General features: G+C 43.5%; 1 protein-coding gene across 1 annotated transcript in view; it reads right to left on the reverse strand.

The window, feature by feature from the left end:
- Positions 1–24,360, reverse strand: part of LOC106610613 (serine/threonine-protein kinase WNK4) — a 129,207-nt gene that overhangs the window by 56,849 nt on the left and 47,998 nt on the right. The window contains 3 exon segments of the mRNA XM_045697380.1: positions 20,138–20,295; positions 20,928–21,148; positions 21,453–21,625. Of these exon segments, the coding sequence (XP_045553336.1) occupies positions 20,138–20,295; positions 20,928–21,148; positions 21,453–21,625 (552 nt within the window).

The following is a 24,360-nucleotide window of genomic DNA, read 5'->3' on the forward strand; positions in this document are numbered from 1 at the left end:
AAAGAGACTGTATATCTGTTCGTGTTAGTGTTGTCATTTAAAGGGCAGACCAAAGAGACTGTCTATCTGTTTGTGTTAGTGTTGTTTAAAAGAGCAGACCAAAGAGACTGTCTATCTGTCCGTGTTAGTGTTGTCATTTAAAGGGCAGACCAAAGAGACTGTCTATCTGTTCGTGTTAGTGTTGTCATTTAAAGGGCAGACCAAAGAGACTGTATATCTGTTTGTGTTAGTGTTGTCATTTAAAAGAGCAGACCAAAGAGACTGTATATCTGTTTGTGTTAGTGGTGTTTAAAAGAGCAGACCAAAGAGACTGTCTATCTGTTTGTGTTAGTGTTGTCATTTAAAGAGCAGACCAAAGAGACTGTATATCTGTTTGTGTTAGTGGTGTTTAAAAGAGCAGACCAAAGAGACTGTATATCTGTTTGTGTTAGTGTTGTCATTTAAAAGGGCAGACCAAAGAGACTGTATATCTGTTCGTGTTAGTGTTGTCATTTAAAGGGCAGACCAAAGAGACTGTATATCTGTTCGTGTTAGTGTTGTTTAAAAGAGCAGACCAAAGAGACTGTATATCTGTTTGTGTTAGTGTTGTCATTTAAAGGGCAGACCAAAGAGACTGTATATCTGTTTGTGTTAGTGTTGTCATTTAAAAGGGCAGACCAAAGAGACTGTCTATCTGTTTGTGTTAGTGTTGTCATTTAAAAGGGCAGACCAAAGAGACTGTCTATCTGTCCGTGTTAGTGTTGTCATTTAAAGGGCAGACCAAAGAGACTGTCTATCTGTTCGTGTTAGTGTTGTTGTCTAAAAAGGGCAGACCAAAGAGACTGTCTATCTGTTTGTGTTAGTGTTGTTTAAAAGAGCAGACCAAAGAGACTGTCTATCTGTTCGTGTTAGTGTTGTTTAAAAGAGCAGACCAAAGAGACTGTCTATCTGTTCGTGTTAGTGTTGTTTAAAAGGGCAGACCAAAGAGACTGTCTATCTGTTTGTGTTAGTGTTGTTTAAAAGAGCAGACCAAAGAGACTGTCTATCTGTTTGTGTTAGTGTTGTCATTTAAAAGGGCAGACCAAAGAGACTGTCTATCTGTCCGTGTTAGTGTTGTCATTTAAAAGGGCAGACCAAAGAGACTGTCTATCTGTTTGTGTTAGTGTTGTTTAAAAGAGCAGGTCAAAGAGACTGTCTATCTGTTCGTGTTGTTGTTTAAAAGAGCAGACCAAAGAGACTGTCTATCTGTTCGTGTTGTTGTTTAAAAGAGCAGACCAAAGAGACTGTCTATCTGTTCGTGTTGTTGTTTAAAAGAGCAGACCAAAGAGACTGTCTATCTGTTCGTGTTAGTGTTGTCATTTAAAAGGGCAGACCAAAGAGACTGTATATCTGTTCGTGTTAGTGTTGTTTAAAAGGGCAGACCAAAGAGACTGTCTATCTGTTCGTGTTGTTGTTTAAAAGAGCAGACCAAAGAGACTGTCTATCTGTTCGTGTTGTTGTTTAAAAGGGCAGACCAAAGAGACTGTCTATCTGTTCGTGTTGTTGTTTAAAAGGGCAGACCAAAGAGACTGTCTATCTGTTCGTGTTAGTGTTGTTTAAAAGGGCAGACCAAAGAGACTGTATATCTGTTCGTGTTGTTGTTTAAAAGAGCAGACCAAAGAGACTGTCTATCTGTTCGTGTTGTTGTTTAAAAGAGCAGACCAAAGAGACTGTCTATCTGTTCGTGTTGTTGTTTAAAAGAGCAGACCAAAGAGACTGTCTATCTGTTCGTGTTGTTGTTTAAAAGGGCAGACCAAAGAGACTGTCTATCTGTTCGTGTTGTTGTTTAAAAGAGCAGACCAAATAGACTGTCTATCTGTCCGTGTTAGTGTTGTCATTTAAAAGAGCAGACCAAAGAGACTGTATATCTGTTCGTGTTAGTGTTGTTTAAAAGGGCAGACCAAAGAGACTGTATATCTGTTCGTGTTAGTGTTGTTTAAAAGGGCAGACCAAAGAGACTGTATATCTGTTCGTGTTAGTGTTGTCATTTAAAGGGCAGACCAAAGAGACTGTATATCTGTTCGTGTTAGTGTTGTCATTTAAAGGGCAGACCAAAGAGACTGTCTATCTGTTTGTGTTAGTGTTGTTTAAAAGAGCAGACCAAAGAGACTGTCTATCTGTCCGTGTTAGTGTTGTCATTTAAAGGGCAGACCAAAGAGACTGTCTATCTGTTCGTGTTAGTGTTGTCATTTAAAGGGCAGACCAAAGAGACTGTATATCTGTTTGTGTTAGTGTTGTCATTTAAAAGAGCAGACCAAAGAGACTGTATATCTGTTTGTGTTAGTGGTGTTTAAAAGAGCAGACCAAAGAGACTGTATATCTGTTCGTGTTGTTGTTTAAAAGAGCAGACCAAAGAGACTGTCTATCTGTTCGTGTTGTTGTTTAAAAGAGCAGACCAAAGAGACTGTCTATCTGTTCGTGTTGTTGTTTAAAAGGGCAGACCAAAGAGACTGTCTATCTGTTCGTGTTGTTGTTTAAAAGGGCAGACCAAAGAGACTGTCTATCTGTTCGTGTTGTTGTTTAAAAGAGCAGACCAAATAGACTGTCTATCTGTCCGTGTTAGTGTTGTCATTTAAAAGAGCAGACCAAAGAGACTGTATATCTGTTCGTGTTAGTGTTGTTTAAAAGGGCAGACCAAAGAGACTGTATATCTGTTCGTGTTAGTGTTGTTTAAAAGGGCAGACCAAAGAGACTGTATATCTGTTCGTGTTAGTGTTGTCATTTAAAGGGCAGACCAAAGAGACTGTATATCTGTTCGTGTTAGTGTTGTCATTTAAAGGGCAGACCAAAGAGACTGTCTATCTGTTTGTGTTAGTGTTGTTTAAAAGAGCAGACCAAAGAGACTGTCTATCTGTCCGTGTTAGTGTTGTCATTTAAAGGGCAGACCAAAGAGACTGTCTATCTGTTCGTGTTAGTGTTGTCATTTAAAGGGCAGACCAAAGAGACTGTATATCTGTTTGTGTTAGTGTTGTCATTTAAAAGAGCAGACCAAAGAGACTGTATATCTGTTTGTGTTAGTGGTGTTTAAAAGAGCAGACCAAAGAGACTGTATATCTGTTTGTGTTAGTGTTGTCATTTAAAAGGGCAGACCAAAGAGACTGTATATCTGTTCGTGTTAGTGTTGTCATTTAAAGGGCAGACCAAAGAGACTGTATATCTGTTCGTGTTAGTGTTGTTTAAAAGAGCAGACCAAAGAGACTGTATATCTGTTTGTGTTAGTGTTGTCATTTAAAGGGCAGACCAAAGAGACTGTATATCTGTTTGTGTTAGTGTTGTCATTTAAAAGGGCAGACCAAAGAGACTGTCTATCTGTTTGTGTTAGTGTTGTCATTTAAAAGGGCAGACCAAAGAGACTGTCTATCTGTCCGTGTTAGTGTTGTCATTTAAAGGGCAGACCAAAGAGACTGTCTATCTGTTCGTGTTAGTGTTGTTGTCTAAAAGAGCAGACCAAAGAGACTGTCTATCTGTTTGTGTTAGTGTTGTTTAAAAGAGCAGACCAAAGAGACTGTCTATCTGTTCGTGTTAGTGTTGTTTAAAAGAGCAGACCAAAGAGACTGTCTATCTGTTCGTGTTAGTGTTGTTTAAAAGGGCAGACCAAAGAGACTGTCTATCTGTTTGTGTTAGTGTTGTTTAAAAGAGCAGACCAAAGAGACTGTCTATCTGTTTGTGTTAGTGTTGTCATTTAAAAGGGCAGACCAAAGAGACTGTCTATCTGTTTGTGTTAGTGTTGTTTAAAAGGGCAGACCAAAGAGACTGTCTATCTGTTTGTGTTAGTGTTGTTTAAAAGAGCAGACCAAAGAGACTGTCTATCTGTTCGTGTTGTTGTTTAAAAGAGCAGACCAAAGAGACTGTATATCTGTTCGTGTTGTTGTTTAAAAGAGCAGACCAAAGAGACTGTCTATCTGTTAGTGTTGTTGTTTAAAAGGGCAGACCAAAGAGACTGTCTATCTGTTCGTGTTGTTGTTTAAAAGAGCAGACCAAAGAGACTGTCTATCTGTTCGTGTTAGTGTTGTCATTTAAAAGGGCAGACCAAAGAGACTGTATATCTGTCCGTGTTAGTGTTGTCATTTAAAAGGGCAGACCAAAGAGACTGTCTATCTGTTCGTGTTGTTGTTTAAAAGGGCAGACCAAAGAGACTGTCTATCTGTTCGTGTTAGTGTTGTCATTTAAAAGGGCAGACCAAAGAGACAGTATATCTGTTCGTGTTGTTGTTTAAAAGAGCAGACCAAAGAGACTGTCTATCTGTTCGTGTTGTTGTTTAAAAGAGCAGACCAAAGAGACTGTCTATCTGTTCGTGTTGTTGTTTAAAAGAGCAGACCAAAGAGACTGTCTATCTGTTCGTGTTGTTGTTTAAAAGAGCAGACCAAAGAGACTGTCTATCTGTTCGTGTTGTTGTTTAAAAGGGCAGACCAAAGAGACTGTATATCTGTTCGTGTTGTTGTTTAAAAGAGCAGACCAAAGAGACTGTCTATCTGTTCGTGTTGTTGTTTAAAAGAGCAGACCAAAGAGACTGTCTATCTGTTCGTGTTGTTGTTTAAAAGAGCAGACCAAAGAGACTGTCTATCTGTTCGTGTTGTTGTTTAAAAGGGCAGACCAAAGAGACTGTCTATCTGTTCGTGTTGTTGTTTAAAAGAGCAGACCAAATAGACTGTCTATCTGTCCGTGTTAGTGTTGTCATTTAAAAGAGCAGACCAAAGAGACTGTATATCTGTTCGTGTTAGTGTTGTTTAAAAGGGCAGACCAAAGAGACTGTATATCTGTTCGTGTTAGTGTTGTTTAAAAGGGCAGACCAAAGAGACTGTATATCTGTTCGTGTTAGTGTTGTCATTTAAAGGGCAGACCAAAGAGACTGTATATCTGTTCGTGTTAGTGTTGTCATTTAAAGGGCAGACCAAAGAGACTGTCTATCTGTTTGTGTTAGTGTTGTTTAAAAGAGCAGACCAAAGAGACTGTCTATCTGTCCGTGTTAGTGTTGTCATTTAAAGGGCAGACCAAAGAGACTGTCTATCTGTTCGTGTTAGTGTTGTCATTTAAAGGGCAGACCAAAGAGACTGTATATCTGTTTGTGTTAGTGTTGTCATTTAAAAGAGCAGACCAAAGAGACTGTATATCTGTTTGTGTTAGTGGTGTTTAAAAGAGCAGACCAAAGAGACTGTCTATCTGTTTGTGTTAGTGTTGTCATTTAAAGAGCAGACCAAAGAGACTGTATATCTGTTTGTGTTAGTGGTGTTTAAAAGAGCAGACCAAAGAGACTGTATATCTGTTTGTGTTAGTGTTGTCATTTAAAAGGGCAGACCAAAGAGACTGTATATCTGTTCGTGTTAGTGTTGTCATTTAAAGGGCAGACCAAAGAGACTGTATATCTGTTCGTGTTAGTGTTGTTTAAAAGAGCAGACCAAAGAGACTGTATATCTGTTTGTGTTAGTGTTGTCATTTAAAGGGCAGACCAAAGAGACTGTATATCTGTTTGTGTTAGTGTTGTCATTTAAAAGGGCAGACCAAAGAGACTGTCTATCTGTTTGTGTTAGTGTTGTCATTTAAAAGGGCAGACCAAAGAGACTGTCTATCTGTCCGTGTTAGTGTTGTCATTTAAAGGGCAGACCAAAGAGACTGTCTATCTGTTCGTGTTAGTGTTGTTGTCTAAAAGGGCAGACCAAAGAGACTGTCTATCTGTTTGTGTTAGTGTTGTTTAAAAGAGCAGACCAAAGAGACTGTCTATCTGTTCGTGTTAGTGTTGTTTAAAAGAGCAGACCAAAGAGACTGTCTATCTGTTCGTGTTAGTGTTGTTTAAAAGGGCAGACCAAAGAGACTGTCTATCTGTTTGTGTTAGTGTTGTTTAAAAGAGCAGACCAAAGAGACTGTCTATCTGTTTGTGTTAGTGTTGTCATTTAAAAGGGCAGACCAAAGAGACTGTCTATCTGTCCGTGTTAGTGTTGTCATTTAAAAGGGCAGACCAAAGAGACTGTCTATCTGTTTGTGTTAGTGTTGTTTAAAAGAGCAGACCAAAGAGACTGTCTATCTGTTCGTGTTGTTGTTTAAAAGAGCAGACCAAAGAGACTGTCTATCTGTTCGTGTTGTTGTTTAAAAGAGCAGACCAAAGAGACTGTCTATCTGTTCGTGTTGTTGTTTAAAAGAGCAGACCAAAGAGACTGTATATCTGTTCGTGTTAGTGTTGTCATTTAAAAGGGCAGACCAAAGAGACTGTATATCTGTTCGTGTTAGTGTTGTTTAAAAGGGCAGACCAAAGAGACTGTCTATCTGTTCGTGTTGTTGTTTAAAAGAGCAGACCAAAGAGACTGTCTATCTGTTCGTGTTGTTGTTTAAAAGGGCAGACCAAAGAGACTGTCTATCTGTTCGTGTTGTTGTTTAAAAGGGCAGACCAAAGAGACTGTCTATCTGTTCGTGTTAGTGTTGTTTAAAAGGGCAGACCAAAGAGACTGTCTATCTGTTCGTGTTAGTGTTGTCATTTAAAAGGGCAGACCAAAGAGACTGTATATCTGTTCGTGTTAGTGTTGTTTAAAAGGGCAGACCAAAGAGACTGTCTATCTGTTAGTGTTGTTGTTTAAAAGAGCAGACCAAAGAGACTGTATATCTGTTCGTGTTGTTGTTTAAAAGGGCAGACCAAAGAGACTGTCTATCTGTTCGTGTTGTTGTTTAAAAGGGCAGACCAAAGAGACTGTCTATCTGTTCGTGTTGTTGTTTAAAAGGGCAGACCAAAGAGACTGTCTATCTGTTCGTGTTAGTGTTGTCATTTAAAAGGGCAGACCAAAGAGACTGTCTATCTGTTCGTGTTGTTGTTTAAAAGGGCAGACCAAAGAGACTGTCTATCTGTTCGTGTTAGTGTTGTCATTTAAAAGGGCAGACCAAAGAGACTGTATATCTGTTCGTGTTAGTGTTGTCGTTTAAAGGACAGCATGGCTACAGAAAGAATGCAGACCTCTCTCATCACCCACGCCGGTGCAACTCGGTGAGCAGTGCATTATGGGTTTGCAACTGTTTCAATCTCTGATAATAGAACAGAACAAGTCCCCATATGTGTTAAACAGCTAACGTGAACATCACAGCTGTCCTAAACTTACCCCATGTTTATTCAGACATTAAAATAAAACCGTTTGGTAAATCACGGTTGTTTGGTTGGTTGGTTGGTTGGTTGGTTGGTTGACTGGTTTACATTGTTGTAATTGTGCAACAATGTTGACTCGTCATGTTTGGCTTCTGAGTTTAATATTTGCCAAGGGCCAGACACCGGCCTATGTTTTCCTTAATAACCTATTTATTCTGAGACAGAGAATCGAACTGTGAGACTATGGATGGCAGGAATGGAGTGTAACTAAAGGTGTGATATTCTCATTTCACACCTTGAAGTAGGAACAACATGTCAATGGATTCTCTGTGTAAATGCATCAGCTACTGTAATACAGTTATTACCTTGGAACAGCGTGACAGTGTGTTACATAACACCAATGCTCTGAATTTCACTATAATCTGGAGATCATTGTGATTGTAAAGGACTCTTTTTCCACATCCCTTCAACTCTTCCAAATACTTGATAACAAGTAAAGAACACAAAGGACAATGCTCTTCAATTGGCCCCCACTATCATTATAATAACGCTATGGCTTATCTATTTAACAGCGGAACAGCCAGTATACAAGCAAGCAAACCAATTGAGTATTCTCTTTCGATCTGACTCTGTTATAATGCACAGTGGAGATAATATCTCTGCTTGTGAATTTAACAGTTTATTATGTTAAAACGTGACATTATATTAAAAACGTGTTCAGACTAGCAGTGGTAATCTGCCAAGTAATTGCCCCAGACTCCCCTGAATAGGTCCTTTTGTCATAATTGTTGAAGCCGTGTTGAATGGACCAAACTGCAGGCGGAATGTGGATACTCATCTTTTAATGCAAAGAATAATAAATTAAAGCAAAGTATACACAGGAAAACAATAAACACGAAACTCACGACAGGCTAACAGGCTTACTACAAACAAAAATACTAGCAGTGTTAGCACAACCACCCACAAACCCAAGTGACAAACATACTCCTAAATATATGACTCCCAATCAGGAACAACGATCACCAGCTGTCCCTGATCGGGAGCCACACAGACCCACATAAAAATACAACACCCAGAACACACATACACAGACATACTCTGCCACGTCCTGACCAAAACTACACAACAACACCCTCTGCTGGTCAGGACGTGACACCTTTTTAGTTGTTTATGGAACATTGACTTTATGGATGGTGAGTGGCGGCCGATCAGCGACCCCTACAGTAACCTGCACTTAGAGAGAGAGACGACGTTTGTGCAGAAGGCAGACGTCATTTTCAAAACACATCATTCTACCATCACCTGCCCAAACCCACTGTGGCGTCACCACCCTGTATGCTCAAGCCCAAAGCCCAAGAACACATCTCTCAATGTGGACGGTCCCTTCATTACTGACTACCTCTCTGTGTCACGCCTGCTCCCACTCCTCCCCTCTGGCACTCGAGGGAGCCAGGCTCCCAAGCATTGCGCACACCTGCCATCATTATTACGCACACCTGCCTTCCCCCCGTCACACGCATCAGTGATTATTGGACTCAATCACCTCTGTCATTACCTTCCCTATATCTGTCTAGTTCCCCGCTCTGTATCCTGCTTCATACGAAGCATCGGGGAGTGCTGACGTTCTGGTTGGTGGTGACGTTGGTTCCGGGGCCTGACACCGATGGAACTGGGTGTGCCTAAGCCAGCTCGTCGGACTGTCACACCCTAGCTTGCTCAAGAGGTTTTTTCCCCGGTTGGCTCGGAAGGTGCCCATCCCACGTCAGGCCTCAGTCGGATCGTCAGGTTTATACGCCCAGCCAGCTCGTCAGGCTGCTTCGCCTCCGCCAGATCATCCGGCTCCCATGTCTCAGTGGGATCGACAGGCCGTCATACCTCAGCCGGAACGTCAGGCTCCTATGCCTCAGCCAGCTCGCCAGGCTCTCATGCCTCTGTCGGTTCCTCAGGGTTTCACGCCCAGCCGGCTTGTCCAGCGCCCGTGCCTCGGGCCGGCCCTTCAGGCTCGCCCAGGTGGGACGCCAGGTGGCACCTCTAGAGGTGTGGGGGGGGGTACTGTCATGCTTGCTCCTGCTCTTTCCCCCTGGCGCTTGAGGGCGCGATTATTGGACTCCGTAAGAAGCATCTCAAGGTCCAGGAGTGGCCTAGCCAGTCTCCAGACCTAAACCCAATAGAAAATCTTTGGAGGGAGCTGAAAGTCCGTATTGCCCAGCGACAGCCCCGAAACCTTTAGGATCTGGAGAAGGTCTGTATGGAGGAGTGGGCCAAAATCCCTGCTGCAGTGTGTGGAAACCTGGTCAAGAACTACAGGAAACGTATGATCTCTGTAATTGCAAACAAAGGTTTCTGTACCAAATATTAAGTTCTGTTTTTCTGATGTATCAAATATTTATGTCATGCAATAAAATGCAAATTAATTACTTACAAATCATACAATGTGATTTTCTGGATTTACAGACCTCTACATGCTTTGTAAGTAGGAAAACCTGCAAAATCGGCAGTGTATCAAATACTTGTTCTCCCCACTGTAGGTGTGTGCCTTTACAAATCATGTCCAATCATTTTCCACAGGTGGACTCCAATCAATTTCTAGAAACATCTCAAGGATGATCAATGGAAACAGGATGCACTGGAGCTCAATTTTGAGTCTCATAGCAAACGTTCTGATTACTTATGTAAATTACTTATTTCAAGATGGCGTAGCAGTCAGACGTCTTTGTCCTCATCTTGTCGTGTCCCGGGTATATATCTTTTATACCTTTTTTCTTCGCATATATTTAAACCTCAACCTCAACTTCAACATACTCTACAGCAATCCGCCTCACCCAATGTGGTATGGATCTGCTATTTTCTTTCTTTTGAACCGGAACCCCCAACAGAAGCTAGCCAGCTAACTAGCTACTAGCTAGTAGTCAGCTAGCCATTGCTAGCGGTCATCAGCTAACCTTTAGCTCAGACAACTCTTGCCAGTCTGCACGGCGCAACTCTAACCAGAGCAAATCGGACTTATTTTTCTCCATATCTCCGGTTTCCTACCGCAAGCTCTGAACCTTTTCACCTGGATAATCACAGCTAGCTAGCTGCTATCCAAGTGGCCACTCCTGGCTAACGTCTCTGTCCCGAAGCAAGAACCAATTAGCCTGGAGCTAGCCTTTGCTAGGCCCATCTCCTGGCTAGCCGAAGAGGTCCATCAGTCACTCCTTGGGCTACAATACCTATTTTGCCAATTGGCCTGGACCCCTTTTACTGCCAACGCGGGGCCCCGCCGATCCATCTGACTGGACTAAAAACGTAATCTGCCCAAGGGTTTTTTTCAACTGGCTCCTCCGTGGCGGCGTCCCCTGAAAGCCCATCTGCTAGCCTGCTAGCCACGGCCCGCTAGCTGTCTACAGCATATCGGACTGTTAGCTGAAGAGGCTCATCGGACAAATTCTTTGGCCACTATACCTATTTTGACAATTGGCCTGGACCCTTTCAACGCACGGAGCCCTGCTGATCCATCACGACTGGACTGCCAACGTAACAGCATGAGGGGGCTACAACAGACTTCCTCCATCGCGACGTCCCTCCAAGGCCCTTCTGCTAGCTTGCTAGCCCCGGCCCGCTAGCTGTCTGAATCGCCAAGTCTCCAGCCCGCCGAGCAACTCACTGGACCCCTATGATCACTCGGCTACACATGCCTCTCCCTAATGTCAAAATGCCTTGTCCATTGCTGTTTTGGTTAGTGATTATTGCCTTATTTCACCGTAGAGCCTCTAGCCCTGATCAACACGCCTTAGCTAACCCTTTAGTTCCACCTCCCACACGTGCGGTGACCTCACCTGGTTTAAATTATGTTTCTAGAGACAATATCGCTCTCATCGTCACTCAATGCATAGGTTTACCTCCACTGTATTCACATCCTACCATACCTTTGTCTGTACTGTACATTATTCCTTGAATCTATTCTACCGTGCCAAGGAACCTGCTCCTTTTACTCTCTGTTCCGAACGTACTAGACGACTAGTTTTGCATGTTAACAATAGAAGTTTGTTTTATTCACTGCTTTAGCACACTCTGCCAACCCGGATGTCCTAGCTGTGTCTGGATCCTGGCTTAGGAAGACCACGAAAAACCCAGAAATGTCCATCCCTAACTATAACATTTTCCAACAAGATAGAACTGCCAAAGGGGGCGGTTTGCAATCTACTGCAGAGATAGCCTGCAGAGTTCTGTTTTACTATCCAGGTCTGTGCCCAAACAATTTGAGCTTCTACTTTTATAAATCCACCTTTCCAGAAACAAGTCTCTCACCGTTGCCGCTTGCTATAGAGCACCTCTGCCCCCAGCTGGACACCATATGTGAATTGATTGCCCCCCATCTATCCTCAGAGCTCGTGCTGTTAGGTGACCTAAACTGGGACATGCTGAACACCCCGGCCATCCTACAATCTAAGCTTGATGCCCTCAATCTCACACAAATGATCAATGAACCTACCAGGTACAACCCCAAATCCGTAAACATGGGCACCCTCGTAGATATCATCCTAACCAACCAGCCCTCCAAATACACCTCTGCTGTCTTCAACCAGGATATCAGTGATCACTGCCTCATTGCCTGTGTCCGTAATGGGTCTGCGGTCAAACAACAACCCCTTATCACTGTCAAATGCTCCCTAAAACACTTCAGCAAGCAGGCCTTTCTAATCGACCTGGCCCGGGTATCCTGGAAGGATATTGACCTCATTCCGTCAGTTGAGGATGCCTGGTTATTCTTTAAAAGTGCTTTCCTCACCATCTTAAATAAGCATGCCCCGTTCAAAAAATGTAGAACCAGCAACAGATATAGCCCTTGGTTCACTCCAGACTTGACTGCACTTGACCAACACAAAAACATCCTGTGGAGTACTGCATTAGCATCGAATAGCCCCCGCGATATGCAACTTTTCAGGGAAGTTAGGAACCAATATACACAGGCAGTCAGGAAAGCAAAGGCTAGCTTTTTCAAACAGAAATTTGCATCCTGTAGCACAAACTCCAAAAGGTTCTGGGACACTGTCAAGTCCATGGAGAATAAGAGCACCTCCTCCCAGCTGTCCACTGCACTGAGGCTAGGAAACACTGTCACCACCGATAAATCCACGATAATTGAGAATTTCGATAAGCATTTTTCTACGGCTGGCCATGCTTTCCACCTGGCTACCCCTACTCTGGTCAACAGCCCTGCACCCCCCACAGCAACTTGCCCAAGCCTCCCCCATTTCTCCTTCACCCAAATCCAGATAGCTGATGTTCTGAAAGAGCGGCAAAATCTGGACCCCTACAAATCAGCCGGGCTAGACAATCTGGGCCCTCTCTTTCTAATGTTATCCGCCGAAATTGTTGCAACCCCTATTACTAGCCTGTTCAACCCTTCTTTCGTATCGTCTGAGATCCCCAAAGATTGGAAAGCTGCCGCGGTCATCCCCCTCTTCAAAGGGGGATACACTCTAGACCCAAACTGCTACAGACCTATATCTATCCTACCCTGCCTTTCTAAGGTCTTCGAAAGTCAAGTTAACAAACAGATCACCGACCATTTCGAATACCACCGTACCTTCTCCGCTATGCAATCTGGTTTCCGAGCTGGTCATGGGTGCACCTCAGCCAAACTCAAGGTCCTAAACGATATCGTAACCGCCATTGATAAGAGACAAAATTGTGCAAATGTATTAATTGACCTGGCCAAGGCTTTCGACTCGGGTCAATCACCATATTCTTATCGGCAGACTCAACAGCCTTGGTTTCTCAAATGACTGCCTCGCCTGGTTCACCAACTACTTCTCAGACAGAGTTCAGTGTGTCAAATCAGAGAGCCTGTTGTCAGTCTCTGGGGGTGCCACAGGGTTCAATCCTCGGGCCGACTCTTTTCTCTGTATACATCAATGATGTCGCTCTTGCTGCTGGTGATTCTCTGATCCACCTCTACGCAGACGACACCATTCTGTATACTTCTTTGGACACTGTGTTAACAACCCTCCAGCCGAGCTTCAATGCCATACAACTCTCCTTCCGTGGCCTCCAACTGCTTTTAAATGCAAGTAAAACTAAATGCATGCTCTTCAACCGATCACTGCCAACACCTGCCCGCCCGTCTAGCATCACTACTCTGGATGGTTCTGACTTAGAATATGTGGACAACTACAAATACCTAGGTGTCTGGTTAGACTGTAAACTCTCCTTCCAGACTCACATTAAGCATCTCCAATCCAAAATTAAATCTAGAATCGGCTTCCTATTTTGCAACAAAGCATCCTTCACTCATGCTGCCAAATATACCCTCGTAAAACTGACTATTGTACTGTAATTTACAAAATAGCCTCCAACACTCTACTCAAGAAACTGGATGCAGTCTATCACAGTGCCATCCATTTTGTCACCAAAGCCCCATATACTACCCACCACTGCGACCTGTATGCTCTCGTTGGCTGGCCCTCGCTTCATATTTGTCGCCAAACCCACTGGCTCCAGGTCATCTATAAGTCTTTGCTAGGTAAAGCCCCGCCTTATCTCAGCTCACTGGTCACCATAGCAGCACCCACCCGTAGCACGCGCTCCAGCAGGTATATTTTACCCCCAAAGCCAATTCATCCTTTGGCCGCCTTTCCTTCCAGTTCTCTGCTGCCAATGACTGGAACGAACTGCAAAAATCACTGAAGCTGGAGACTCATATCTCCCACACTAACTTTAAGCACCAGCTGTCAGAGCAGCTCACAGATCACTGCACCTGTACATAGCCCATCTGTAAATAGCCCATCCAACTACCTCATCCCCATACTGTTATTTATTTTATGTATTTTTCTCCTTTGCACCCCAGTATCTCTACTTGCACACTCATCTTCTGCACATCTATCACTCCAGTGTTTAATTGCTATATTGTAATTATTTCGCCACTATGGCCTATTTATTGCCTTATCTCCCTTATCCTACCTCATTTGCACACACTGTTAATAGACTTTTTGTATTGTATTATTGCCTGTATGTTTGTTTATTTTATGTGTAACTCTGTGTTGTTGTTTGTGTCACACTGCTTTGCTTTATCTTGGCCAGGTCGTAGTTGTAAATGAGAATTTGTTCTCATCTAGCCTACCTTGTTAAATAAAGGTGAAATATATATATTTTTTTAAATAAGGTACCTGTTTTTTATTTTTAATACAAAAAAACTGTTTTGGCTTTTTCATTATGGGGTATTGTGTGTAGATTGATGACAATTTCTATTTATTTTATACATTTTAGAATAAGGCTGTAACTTGAAAAAATCAAGGGTTCAGAATACTTTCCAAATGCACAAAGTCCATGGACATAGCCATGGACTTTGATCCAGCAATCAGGTGTAAATGTAATCATGGACTTGGCTTTAAACTGAACTCTTTCCCGAAGACCTACATACAGTGCCTTAAGAAAGTATTGACACCCCTTGACATTTTCCAAATTTTATTGTGTTTCAAAGTGGGATTTAAATGTATTTGTCTTTTTTTAACGATCTACACAAAATAGTTTGTAATGTGAAAGTGGAAGACAAATTCTAACATTTATTCAAAAATTATGAAAAACAAAACAATAATGTATCTTGAGTCAATACATGTTAGAAACACCTTTAGCAGCGTTTACAGCTGTGACTCTTGTTGGGTAAGTCTCTTGTACCACATTCGCCCATTATTCTTTTTTAAATTATTCAAGTTCTGTCAAGTTGGTTGTTGATCATTGCAAGAAAGCCATTTTCAAGTCTTGCCGTAGATTTTCAAGTAGATTTAAGTCAAAACTGTAAGTAGACCACTCAGGGACATTCAATGTCGTCTTGGTAAGCAACTCCTGTGTAGATTTGGCCTTGTGTTTTAAGTTATTGTACTTCTGAAAGGTTAATTTGTCTCCCAGTACTTCATTCTATAGCTAGAGGACTCCTGATATCTCCAGCAGTGATAAGTATAACTTTTGTCTTCTGTTGTTGTCTAATACTGTCTTGTTGCTAACTAGTGCTGCCTTCTTCCCAGTAGTCTACTTGGTGTGTGAACTGCTGACTGCTATTAACTTGCAGACGATTGTTGACACATCAACTAAGATTAAGGGGCAAGGCAATTTGTGACTGTTGTTGTTTTCGTAAACAGTGGCTGTATTGGAGGGGGAGTGGTTTCTCCTTTCCTAGGCAATCAGCAATTAGTACCAGGAGGTTTGCTCTTCAACTTTGCAAGGCAATTAGCAATTAGTGTTAGTACTTTAGTCTCCCCTGTTTTCTCAGCGGTGGCAATTGTGTTCCAAATCTAAGACCGTCGCCGAAACAAAGACGGTTCTGCCGAGTTGTTCCGTCGAGTTGTTCGAGAAAGGAAAGAGAGTAAAGCTCCACACCACTCGTTCACTTGAGTATTTTACATAGTTATTTTCACATCTCAGTTTGCTCTTTTGTCAACTATATGTGTGTTTTCTATACCTGTTGGCTTCTCTCTCTGTAGGCTTTACGGACACTTGGTCGGGGGTGGGGAGCGTATACCCTGCGCGCACAACCCATGTGGAATTCCTGCTCCGTGGCAGCGTTTGGAACTGCCGATATGCATTCAAGAACGCCAAATTCATCTCTGCTCTAGCTGCCCTTCAGTCCCTTGACTTTTTGGCCCTGACAGAGACATGGATCACCCCAGAGAACACTGCTGCTCTCTCCATCTGAATACATTTTCCTCATAGTCCGAGAACATTTGGTCATCGCGGTGATGGCACAGGGCTACTCATTTCTCCTAAGTGAATTTCATGCTGTCACTTGTCCACTCAAGCTTAACATTGTCATATATTGCCCACTAGGTTCCCTTAGAGTTCCTCAATGAGCTTGAACCTTGATAAGCTAATTTCCTTATAATGGCTCACCAATATACGTACTTGACGACTTCACCCTCCTGACGCTTGCCTTCAATTAATTTCTTTCCAACACTCTCTTTCCCCTCCTTGGCTCTCTTGACCTTACCCTTTCCCAGTCCCCTCCCACTCACAAGGCAGGCAATATGCGTGACCTCATCTTTACTAGAGGCTGTTTGCCTACTAATCTCACTGCAACCCCCTTCAGGTCTCTGATCACTACTTTGTTTGCTTTTCTGTCTCCCTTTCCTCCATCCCTAACCACTCAGATGGGCATGCGCCATCACAATCTTGTCTCGCTCTCTCCCACTACTCTTTCCCTTCTGTTAAATCCTTCTCCCTCCTGTCTCCTGATTCTGCCTCTTCAACCTTACTCTCCTCTTCCAACATCCTATGACTCGCACTGTCCCCTTTCTTCCTGCCCAGCTCGGCCCTCTCCTCCTGATCCTTGGCTGAGTGACTCATCTCCCATTCCTCACTTCCCTCATCAACACATCCCTGACCATCCTCAGTTTTTTCATATCACAACCATTGAACTCTAACTGTTTTAAAGCTTAATATATAACTTCACCATGCTCACATCTACCAATCGGTGCCCTTCTTTACAAGGCATTGAAAAACATCCCTGGTCTTTGTGGTTGAATCTGTGCTTGAAATTCACTACTCGATTGAGAGACCTTATAATTATCTGTATGTGTGGGGTACAGAGATGGGGTAGTCATCTCTGAAGAAATGATGTTAAACACTATTATTGAACATAGAATGCAACTTGTTATGTTATTATTTGTTAAGCACGTTTACTCCTGAACGTATTTAGGCATCCCTTAACAAAGGGGTTGAATACTTATTGACTCAAGACATTACAGCTTTTCATGTCCTATTTATTTGTAATATTTTATTATGTATTGATCAGTGACACAACATCTGAATTTAATCCATTGTAAATTCAGGCTGTAACAGAACAACATGTAGAAAAAGTGAAGGGGTGTGACTGCTTTCTGAAGGCACCTTTAGCTGCATCTCTCTGGTGGAAGGGAGAGGTCTTTAAGTACTATGATATGTTTCATCTGCTATTAAATGTCTGATAATATGTTGGAATCAGAGTCAGTTAGAAATGTCTTTATTATGAGCTGCTCTGAAAAGGTAATCTCTCTCTCACCATGGTAACCAGCACCACGTAATCTGTCTCCCTGGGAACCAGCACCATGTCATCTGTCTCCCTGGTAACCAGCACCATGTCATCTGTCTCCCTGGTAACCAGCACCATGCCATCTGTCTCCCTGGTAACCAGCACCATGTCATCTGTCTCCTTGGTAACCAGCACCATGTCATCTGTCTCCCTGGTAACCAGCACCATGCCATCTGTCTCGCTGATAACCAGCACCATGCCATCTGTCTCGCTGGTAACCAGCACCATGTCATCTGTCTCCCTGGTAACCAGCACCATGCCATCTGTCTCGCTGATAACCAGCACCATGTCATCTGTCTCGCTGATAACCAGCACCATGTCATCTGTCTCCCTGATAACCAGCACCATGTCATCTGTCTCGCTGGTAACCAGCACCATGTCATCTGTCTCGCTGATAACCAGCACCATGTCATCTGTCTCCCTGATAACCAGCACCATGTCATCTGTCTCCCTGATAACCAGCACCATGTCATCTGTCTCCCTGATAACCAGCACCATGTCATCTGTCTCCCTGATAACCAGCACCATGTCATCTGTCTCTCTGGTAACCAGCACCATGTCATCTGTCTCCCTGGTAACTAGCACCATGTCATCTGTCTCCCTGGTAACCAGCACCATGTCATCTGTCTCCCTGGTAACTAGCACCATGTCATCATGGTCTGTAGGAAATGGAATCTTCTAATAGAGCTCATGTTGAGTGTGAGCATCCAGTCAGATCTGTGGAAAGGTAGAAGCGTAGAACGAGCGCAGAATCTCTGAGTTAAATATCAGATATTATGAGTCAAAATTGCAGATGAGAATAGAGATGGTGGTAAGGCTACAACATGGTAATGAACACAGCTTTAAATGAATTTAAAAAAAATGGTGCTTTCATAAATTGGTGTATGAGGAGAAGTATGATGCAGCTGTGGCCTTAGGGACGTGTATCCTGGAGATGGCCACCTCAGTTCCATCTGGAGAGTGGAGTCTAACATCAAGACTTCTTCCAGGGTTAGTGCAATCCAGAATCCTTGGGACGTCCTTACCTTAAAACCTGTTAGGGCTAGGGGGCAGTATTGACACGGCTGGATAAAAAACATACCCGATTTAATCTGGTTACCACTCCTACCCAGTAACTAGAATATGCATATACTTATTACATATGGATAGAAAACACCCTACATTTTCTAAAACTGTTTGAATGGTGTCTGTGAGTATAACAGAACTCAAATGGCAGGTCAAAACCTGAGAGATTCCTTTACAGGAAGTGGCCTGTCTGACCATTTCTTGAACTTCTTTTCCATCTCTATCATTTACTAAGGATCTCTGCTCTAACGTGACACTTCCCACGTCGTCCATAGGCGTTCAGAGCCCGGGAAAAAACAGAATGTCGTCATTCCAGCCCCAGGCTGAAACACATTATCGCCTTTCTCAAGTGGCCGATCAAGGGACACTGGGCTTATGCGCGTGACCCGACCGCCCCCGCCTTTGGGATTTTTTCCTCTGTTTGCCGAAAAGGAGATTCCCTGTCGGAATATTATCGCTTTTCTACGAGAAAAATGTCGTAAAAATTGATTTTAAACAGCGGTTGACATGCTTCGAAGTACGGTAATGGAATATTTAGAATTTTATTGTCACGAATTGCGCCATGCGCGCGACACTTCTTTACTATTTCGGATAGTGTCTGGAACGCATACGAACAAAACGCCGCTATTCGGATATAACGATGGATTATTTTGGACCAAACCAACATTTGTTATTGAAGTAGCAGTCCTGGGTGTGCATTCTGACGAAGACAACAAAAGGTAATCAAACTTTTATAATAGTAAATATGATTATGGTGAGTGCTAAACTTGCCGGGTGTCTAAATAGCGAGCCCGTGATGCCTGGGCTATGTACTTAGAATATTGCAAAATGTGCTTTCACCAAAAAGCTATTTTAAAATCGGACATATCGAGTGCATAGAGGAGGTCTGTATCTATAATTCTTAAAATAATTGTTATGCTTTTTGTGAACGTTTATCGTGAGTAATTTAGTAAAATGTTAGCGAATTCCCCGGAAGTTTGCGGGGGTATGCTAGTTCTGAACGTCACATGCTAATGTAAAAAGCTGGTTTTTGATATAAATATGAACTTGATTGAACAAAACATGCATGTATTGTATAACATAATGTCCTAGGGTTGTCATCTGATGAAGATCATCAAAGGTGAGTGCTGCATTTAGCTGTCTTCTGGGTTTTGGTGACATTATATGCTGGCTTGAAAAATGGGTGTCTGATTATTTCTGGCTTGGTACTCTGCTGACATAATCTAATGTTTTGCTTTCGTTGTAAAGCCTTTTTGAAATCGGACAGTGTGGTTAGATTAATGAGAGTCTTGTCTTTAAATAGCTGTAAAATAGTCATATGTTTGAGAAATTGAAGTAATAGGATTTTTAACGTTTTGAAAATCGCGCCACAGGCTGCCAGTGGCTGTTACGTAGGTGGGACGCAAGCGTCCCACCTAGCCCATAGAGGTTAACATTAAACCCAACCCTTACCTAACCCTTACCTTAACTTTTAAATATCAACTTCAATGGGGTGACATCAAAGTTCGGGACATCCCAAGGAAACCCGTGTAGACTTTTCCCTTCCTCCAGACATCTAGGACATTCATAGGGTTATTTTCTCTCTTCCATGGTGCAAGAGGAAGAGAGTGAACAGGTGTGCACAATTACGTTATTGACTAACCCTGCATGGAGAGAGGAGAGTCCCAGTCTATGTAGGACCATGGTCCTGTGTTGCAGGATTGTAGAGCATGGCAGAGCATTGCAACAACAGGGTTTTGAGTTTGAGTCCCCCTGGGGCCACCCATACCAAAATGTACACTCTTAGGGAAAAAAAGGATTGGTTCTACCTGGAACCAAAAAAGGTTCTCCTATGGGGACACCTGAAGAACCCTTTTGGAATCCTTTTTTGAAAAGTTTATGCATGCACTCCTGTAAGTCACTTTGGATAAAAGGGTCTGCCTAATGGCATATATATTTCCACTCACGCTGGTGACTTTGCGGTAGATCTGGGCTGCGTTCTGACACTCGGAGTAGGGGTACTCTGAGGTGGCCATCTCCAGGATACACATCCCAAAGGCATAGACGTCCACAGCTTCATCATACTTCTCCTCGTACATCTCTGGAGCCATGAACTCTGGGGTACCTGGAGGAGAGGAGAGAGACAAGTCAATACCAGTCACAAGAAGACACACACACACACACACACACACACTGTAACGATCTGGGTGTAGCTGGTGCAGAGGAGTCAGGCGCAGGACAGCAGAGATGAGTAATAAAAGTAACTTTACTCAATAATATACATTCCATGTAGTAAATACCAAGCCCACACAAAAGGACCGAAATACATAAAACAAACACGCACAAAAACCATGGGGAAAACAGAGGGTTAAATAATGAACATGTAATTGGGGAATTTAAATCAGGTGTGTAAAGCAAAGAGAAAACAAATGGAAAATGAAAAGTGGATCAGCGATGGCTAGAAGGCCGGTGACGTCGACTGCCTAACGCCGCCCGAACAAGGAGAGGGACCGACTTCGGCGGAAGTCGTGACACACACACAGATGTACACACGCACACACACACACATCTTCTCTAGGAAAGAGACATTTGATTACACAGGACATGCATCATAGGGTTGTAATCTGTGGCACAGTGATCTAATAATGATTATATAGTTAGAGCACTCAAAGGCCCTAAACTAGAAAAACCCAAAACATGAAATTAATCCATAAAAATAGATGACTGCAATTAGTTAATAAACTCATATACACTCACCAATGACACTTTTAGCAAAGGAGGCACTTTTGAGTGTGGCCAGGCCCAAGTCTCCTATCTTGACGGAGCCAGTGGGGCCGGTGATGAAGATGTTGTCACACTTGAGGTCCCTGTGGATAATGGGAGGGGTGCGGGTATGGAGGAAGTGGAGCCCCTTCAGGATCTGCCGACTCCAACGCTGCAGCAGCTTCAGCTTCATCTCCTTGAACCTCTTCAGGTACCTGCAGTAAACACACGTTATCAGGATGCATTACCTAAACAGTACAGGCCAGACCAGTACATTCCAAACCAGAGAGGACTGTCAGAAGTTCAGATAGAAAACTATTTTTATCCACCCTTGTTTTCTATCAAGATTCCATAATCACGATAAAATATAGAAAATAATATAGAAAATATTGAAATGATATGAATTTGCTAGGAGGAATTTTGTAGAGGAAATAAAACAAATGGGACAAAACAGGCACAACAGTCTCCTCTACTACAACGATGATTGAGGCCAGGTTGGGGCAGGAAGGACAAACTCACGTTTTGAGGGTGCCTGAGGTCATGAGCTCGGTGACCAGCAGGATGCACTTGAGGACCTTGGAGTTGTCCTTCCAGGAGTCGTAGAAGCGGACGATGTTAGGGTGCTGCAAGCCCTTCAGCATCTCCACCTCCTCACTGAACCTCTGCCGCTCTAACTTGGTCAGCTTACGCGTCTGCACGGAGCACAACATAGATATATTCTAGAACTTTTACATACGACACAGTCAGAACCATTCTAGAATTCCATTTCTATGGGCAGAGCATATTGCCAGGGAACACCCCCCAGCCCTCAGGCCTGACTTTATGACTATTGTTTATTACCACACAATACAGAATGAATAAGCTTATCAAGATGTGTGAAAAATATGAAAATGTGTGTGTCCTACAGGGAGAGAACAGACAGAGCCACTGACGGAGATATTTTACTGTACTAATTTGTTTTTTTTGTGAAAAATCCCAGGTTGGTCGTCCATCTTGAGAAGCACATTCCAGTGTTACATAATCATATTTTTCTTAAAACTTGAACTGTGACTTCAAGACATTTTGAGAGGAGGTTTCCGATAGCTGTGAGAAATTTTACCAAACACAGTATAATCACAGTGGGGAGGTCACAGTGGGGAGGTGGGTCACAGTATAATCACAGTGGGTAGATGGGTCACAGTATAATCACAGTTGGGAGGTGGGTCACAGTATAATCACAGTGGGGAGGTGGGTCACAGTATAATCACAGTGGGTAGGTGGGTCACAGTATAATCACAGTGGGTAGGTGGGTCACAGTATAATCACAGTGGGTAGATGGGTCACAGTATAATCACAGTGGGGAGGTGGGTCACAGTATAATCACAGTGGGTAGGTGGGTCACAGTATAATCACAGTGGGTAGGTGGGTCACAGTATAATCACAGTGGGTAGATGGGTCACAGTATAATCACAGTGGGTAGGTGGGTCACAGTATAATCACAGTGGGTAGGTGGGTCACAGTATAATCACAGTGGGTAGGTGGGTCACAGTATAATCACAGTGGGTAGGTGGGTCACAGTAGGTGGGTGAACAAATCAATTTTTGTGCAGAGGGAGGTATGAATGGCTTGATTCAGTCTCTGGTCTCTGAGTAAAGCTGCCAGGAGGCTGCAGTGGGTGCCTAGCTGGCGGAAAACTCTGGAGAGACCTCTAAACTTCTACAACCATGAATCCTGCATTCAGGCAGTTCTGGGGAAAACTTGGAGGGTATGTTTATGTTTACAATTACCTGACCACGATACCTTCCTCCCCTTTAGAGAAGGGGGCTGACGCTCACGTTACCAGGCCCTGTCTGCATCCCAAATGGCACCATATTCCCTTTATAGTGCACTAGTTTTGGTAATTCCCTGGTCAAATGTAGTGCACTAGGGAATAGGGTACCATTTGGGACTTCAAGCCCTATCAAGCATGGGAGGGCTTGTTTTAGGATCTGGACTATCTCAGAGAGCAAGGTACATGAGGGGAGCCCCAACGTCCATCAACTGCCAAACACTAATTAAATAAGAATAAAATAACTTTTGACCAAGGAGTTTGTATGTATACTGTATGTGGAGAATTAGTGTAACAGAGACAGGAGTATGATGCAACTACAGGCGATACATTCTAGGACTCGTATGTTAGGATTACAGTATTGATGGGAGACTGAGCTTCAGTGTCCTTGAAGGTAAACTCTGAGTAAACATCTAACAATCTAACAATGATCCCTCTCTGATCTGATTGGGTGCTTCCACTGCCTCTGTTTTCATACAGATGACATCCACTGCATGGTAAAGACTATGTCATTGAGTTGCAGCTGCAGAAAATCTGGGTACATGCGTATTCGTTTGTGTGTATGTGTGTTTGTGTGTTAGGACACGTGTGTTTAATCATAACCCTAGTGCAGAGCAGAGGGCCATGTCTCCTGTTGATTGACAACCTGACTGACAACCTGACTGACAACCTGACTGACGACCTGACTGACGGTCTAACTGACCTGACTGACAACCTGACTGACAACCTGACTGACAACCTGACTGACCTGACTGACGACCTGACTGACGACCTGACTGACGACCTGACTGACGGACTGACGACCTGATTGACGGACTGACGACCTGACTGACGGTCTGACTGACGACCTGATTGACAGTCTGACTGACCTGACTGATGACCAGACTGACGACCTGACTGACGACCTGACTGACTGTCTGACTGACCTGACTGACAACCTGACTGACGACCTGACTGACAACCTGACTGACGACCTGACTGACAGTCTGACTGACGACCTGACTGACGGACTGACGACCTGATTGACGGACTGACGACCTGACTGACAACCTGACTGACGACCTGACTGACAGTCTGACTGACGACCTGACTGACGACCTGACTGACGGTCTGACTGACGACCTGATTGACAGTCTGACTGACCTGACTGATGACCAGACTGACGACCTGACTGACAACCTGCCTGACCCGACGACCTGACTGACGACCTGACTGATGGTCTGATAGACGGTCTGACAGACGATCTGACTGACCTGACTGACGACCTGACTGATGGTCTGACTGACGGACTGACGACCTGACTGACGGTCTGACTGACGACCTGATTGACAGTCTGACTGACCTGACTGATGACCAGACTGACGACCTGACTGACGACCTGACTGACTGTCTGACTGACCTGACTGACAACCTGACTGACGACCTGACTGACAGTCTGACTGACGACCTGACTGACGGACTGACGACCTGATTGACGGACTGACGACCTGACTGACAACCTGACTGACTGTCTGACTGACGACCTGACTGACGGTCTGACTGACCTGACTGACGACCTGACTGACGACCTGACTGACCTGACGACCTGACTGACGGTCTGACTGACGACCTGACTGACGG

This window comes from Salmo salar, chromosome ssa01 (genome assembly GCF_905237065.1).
Source record: "Salmo salar chromosome ssa01, Ssal_v3.1, whole genome shotgun sequence".
Taxonomy (NCBI): domain Eukaryota; kingdom Metazoa; phylum Chordata; class Actinopteri; order Salmoniformes; family Salmonidae; genus Salmo; species Salmo salar.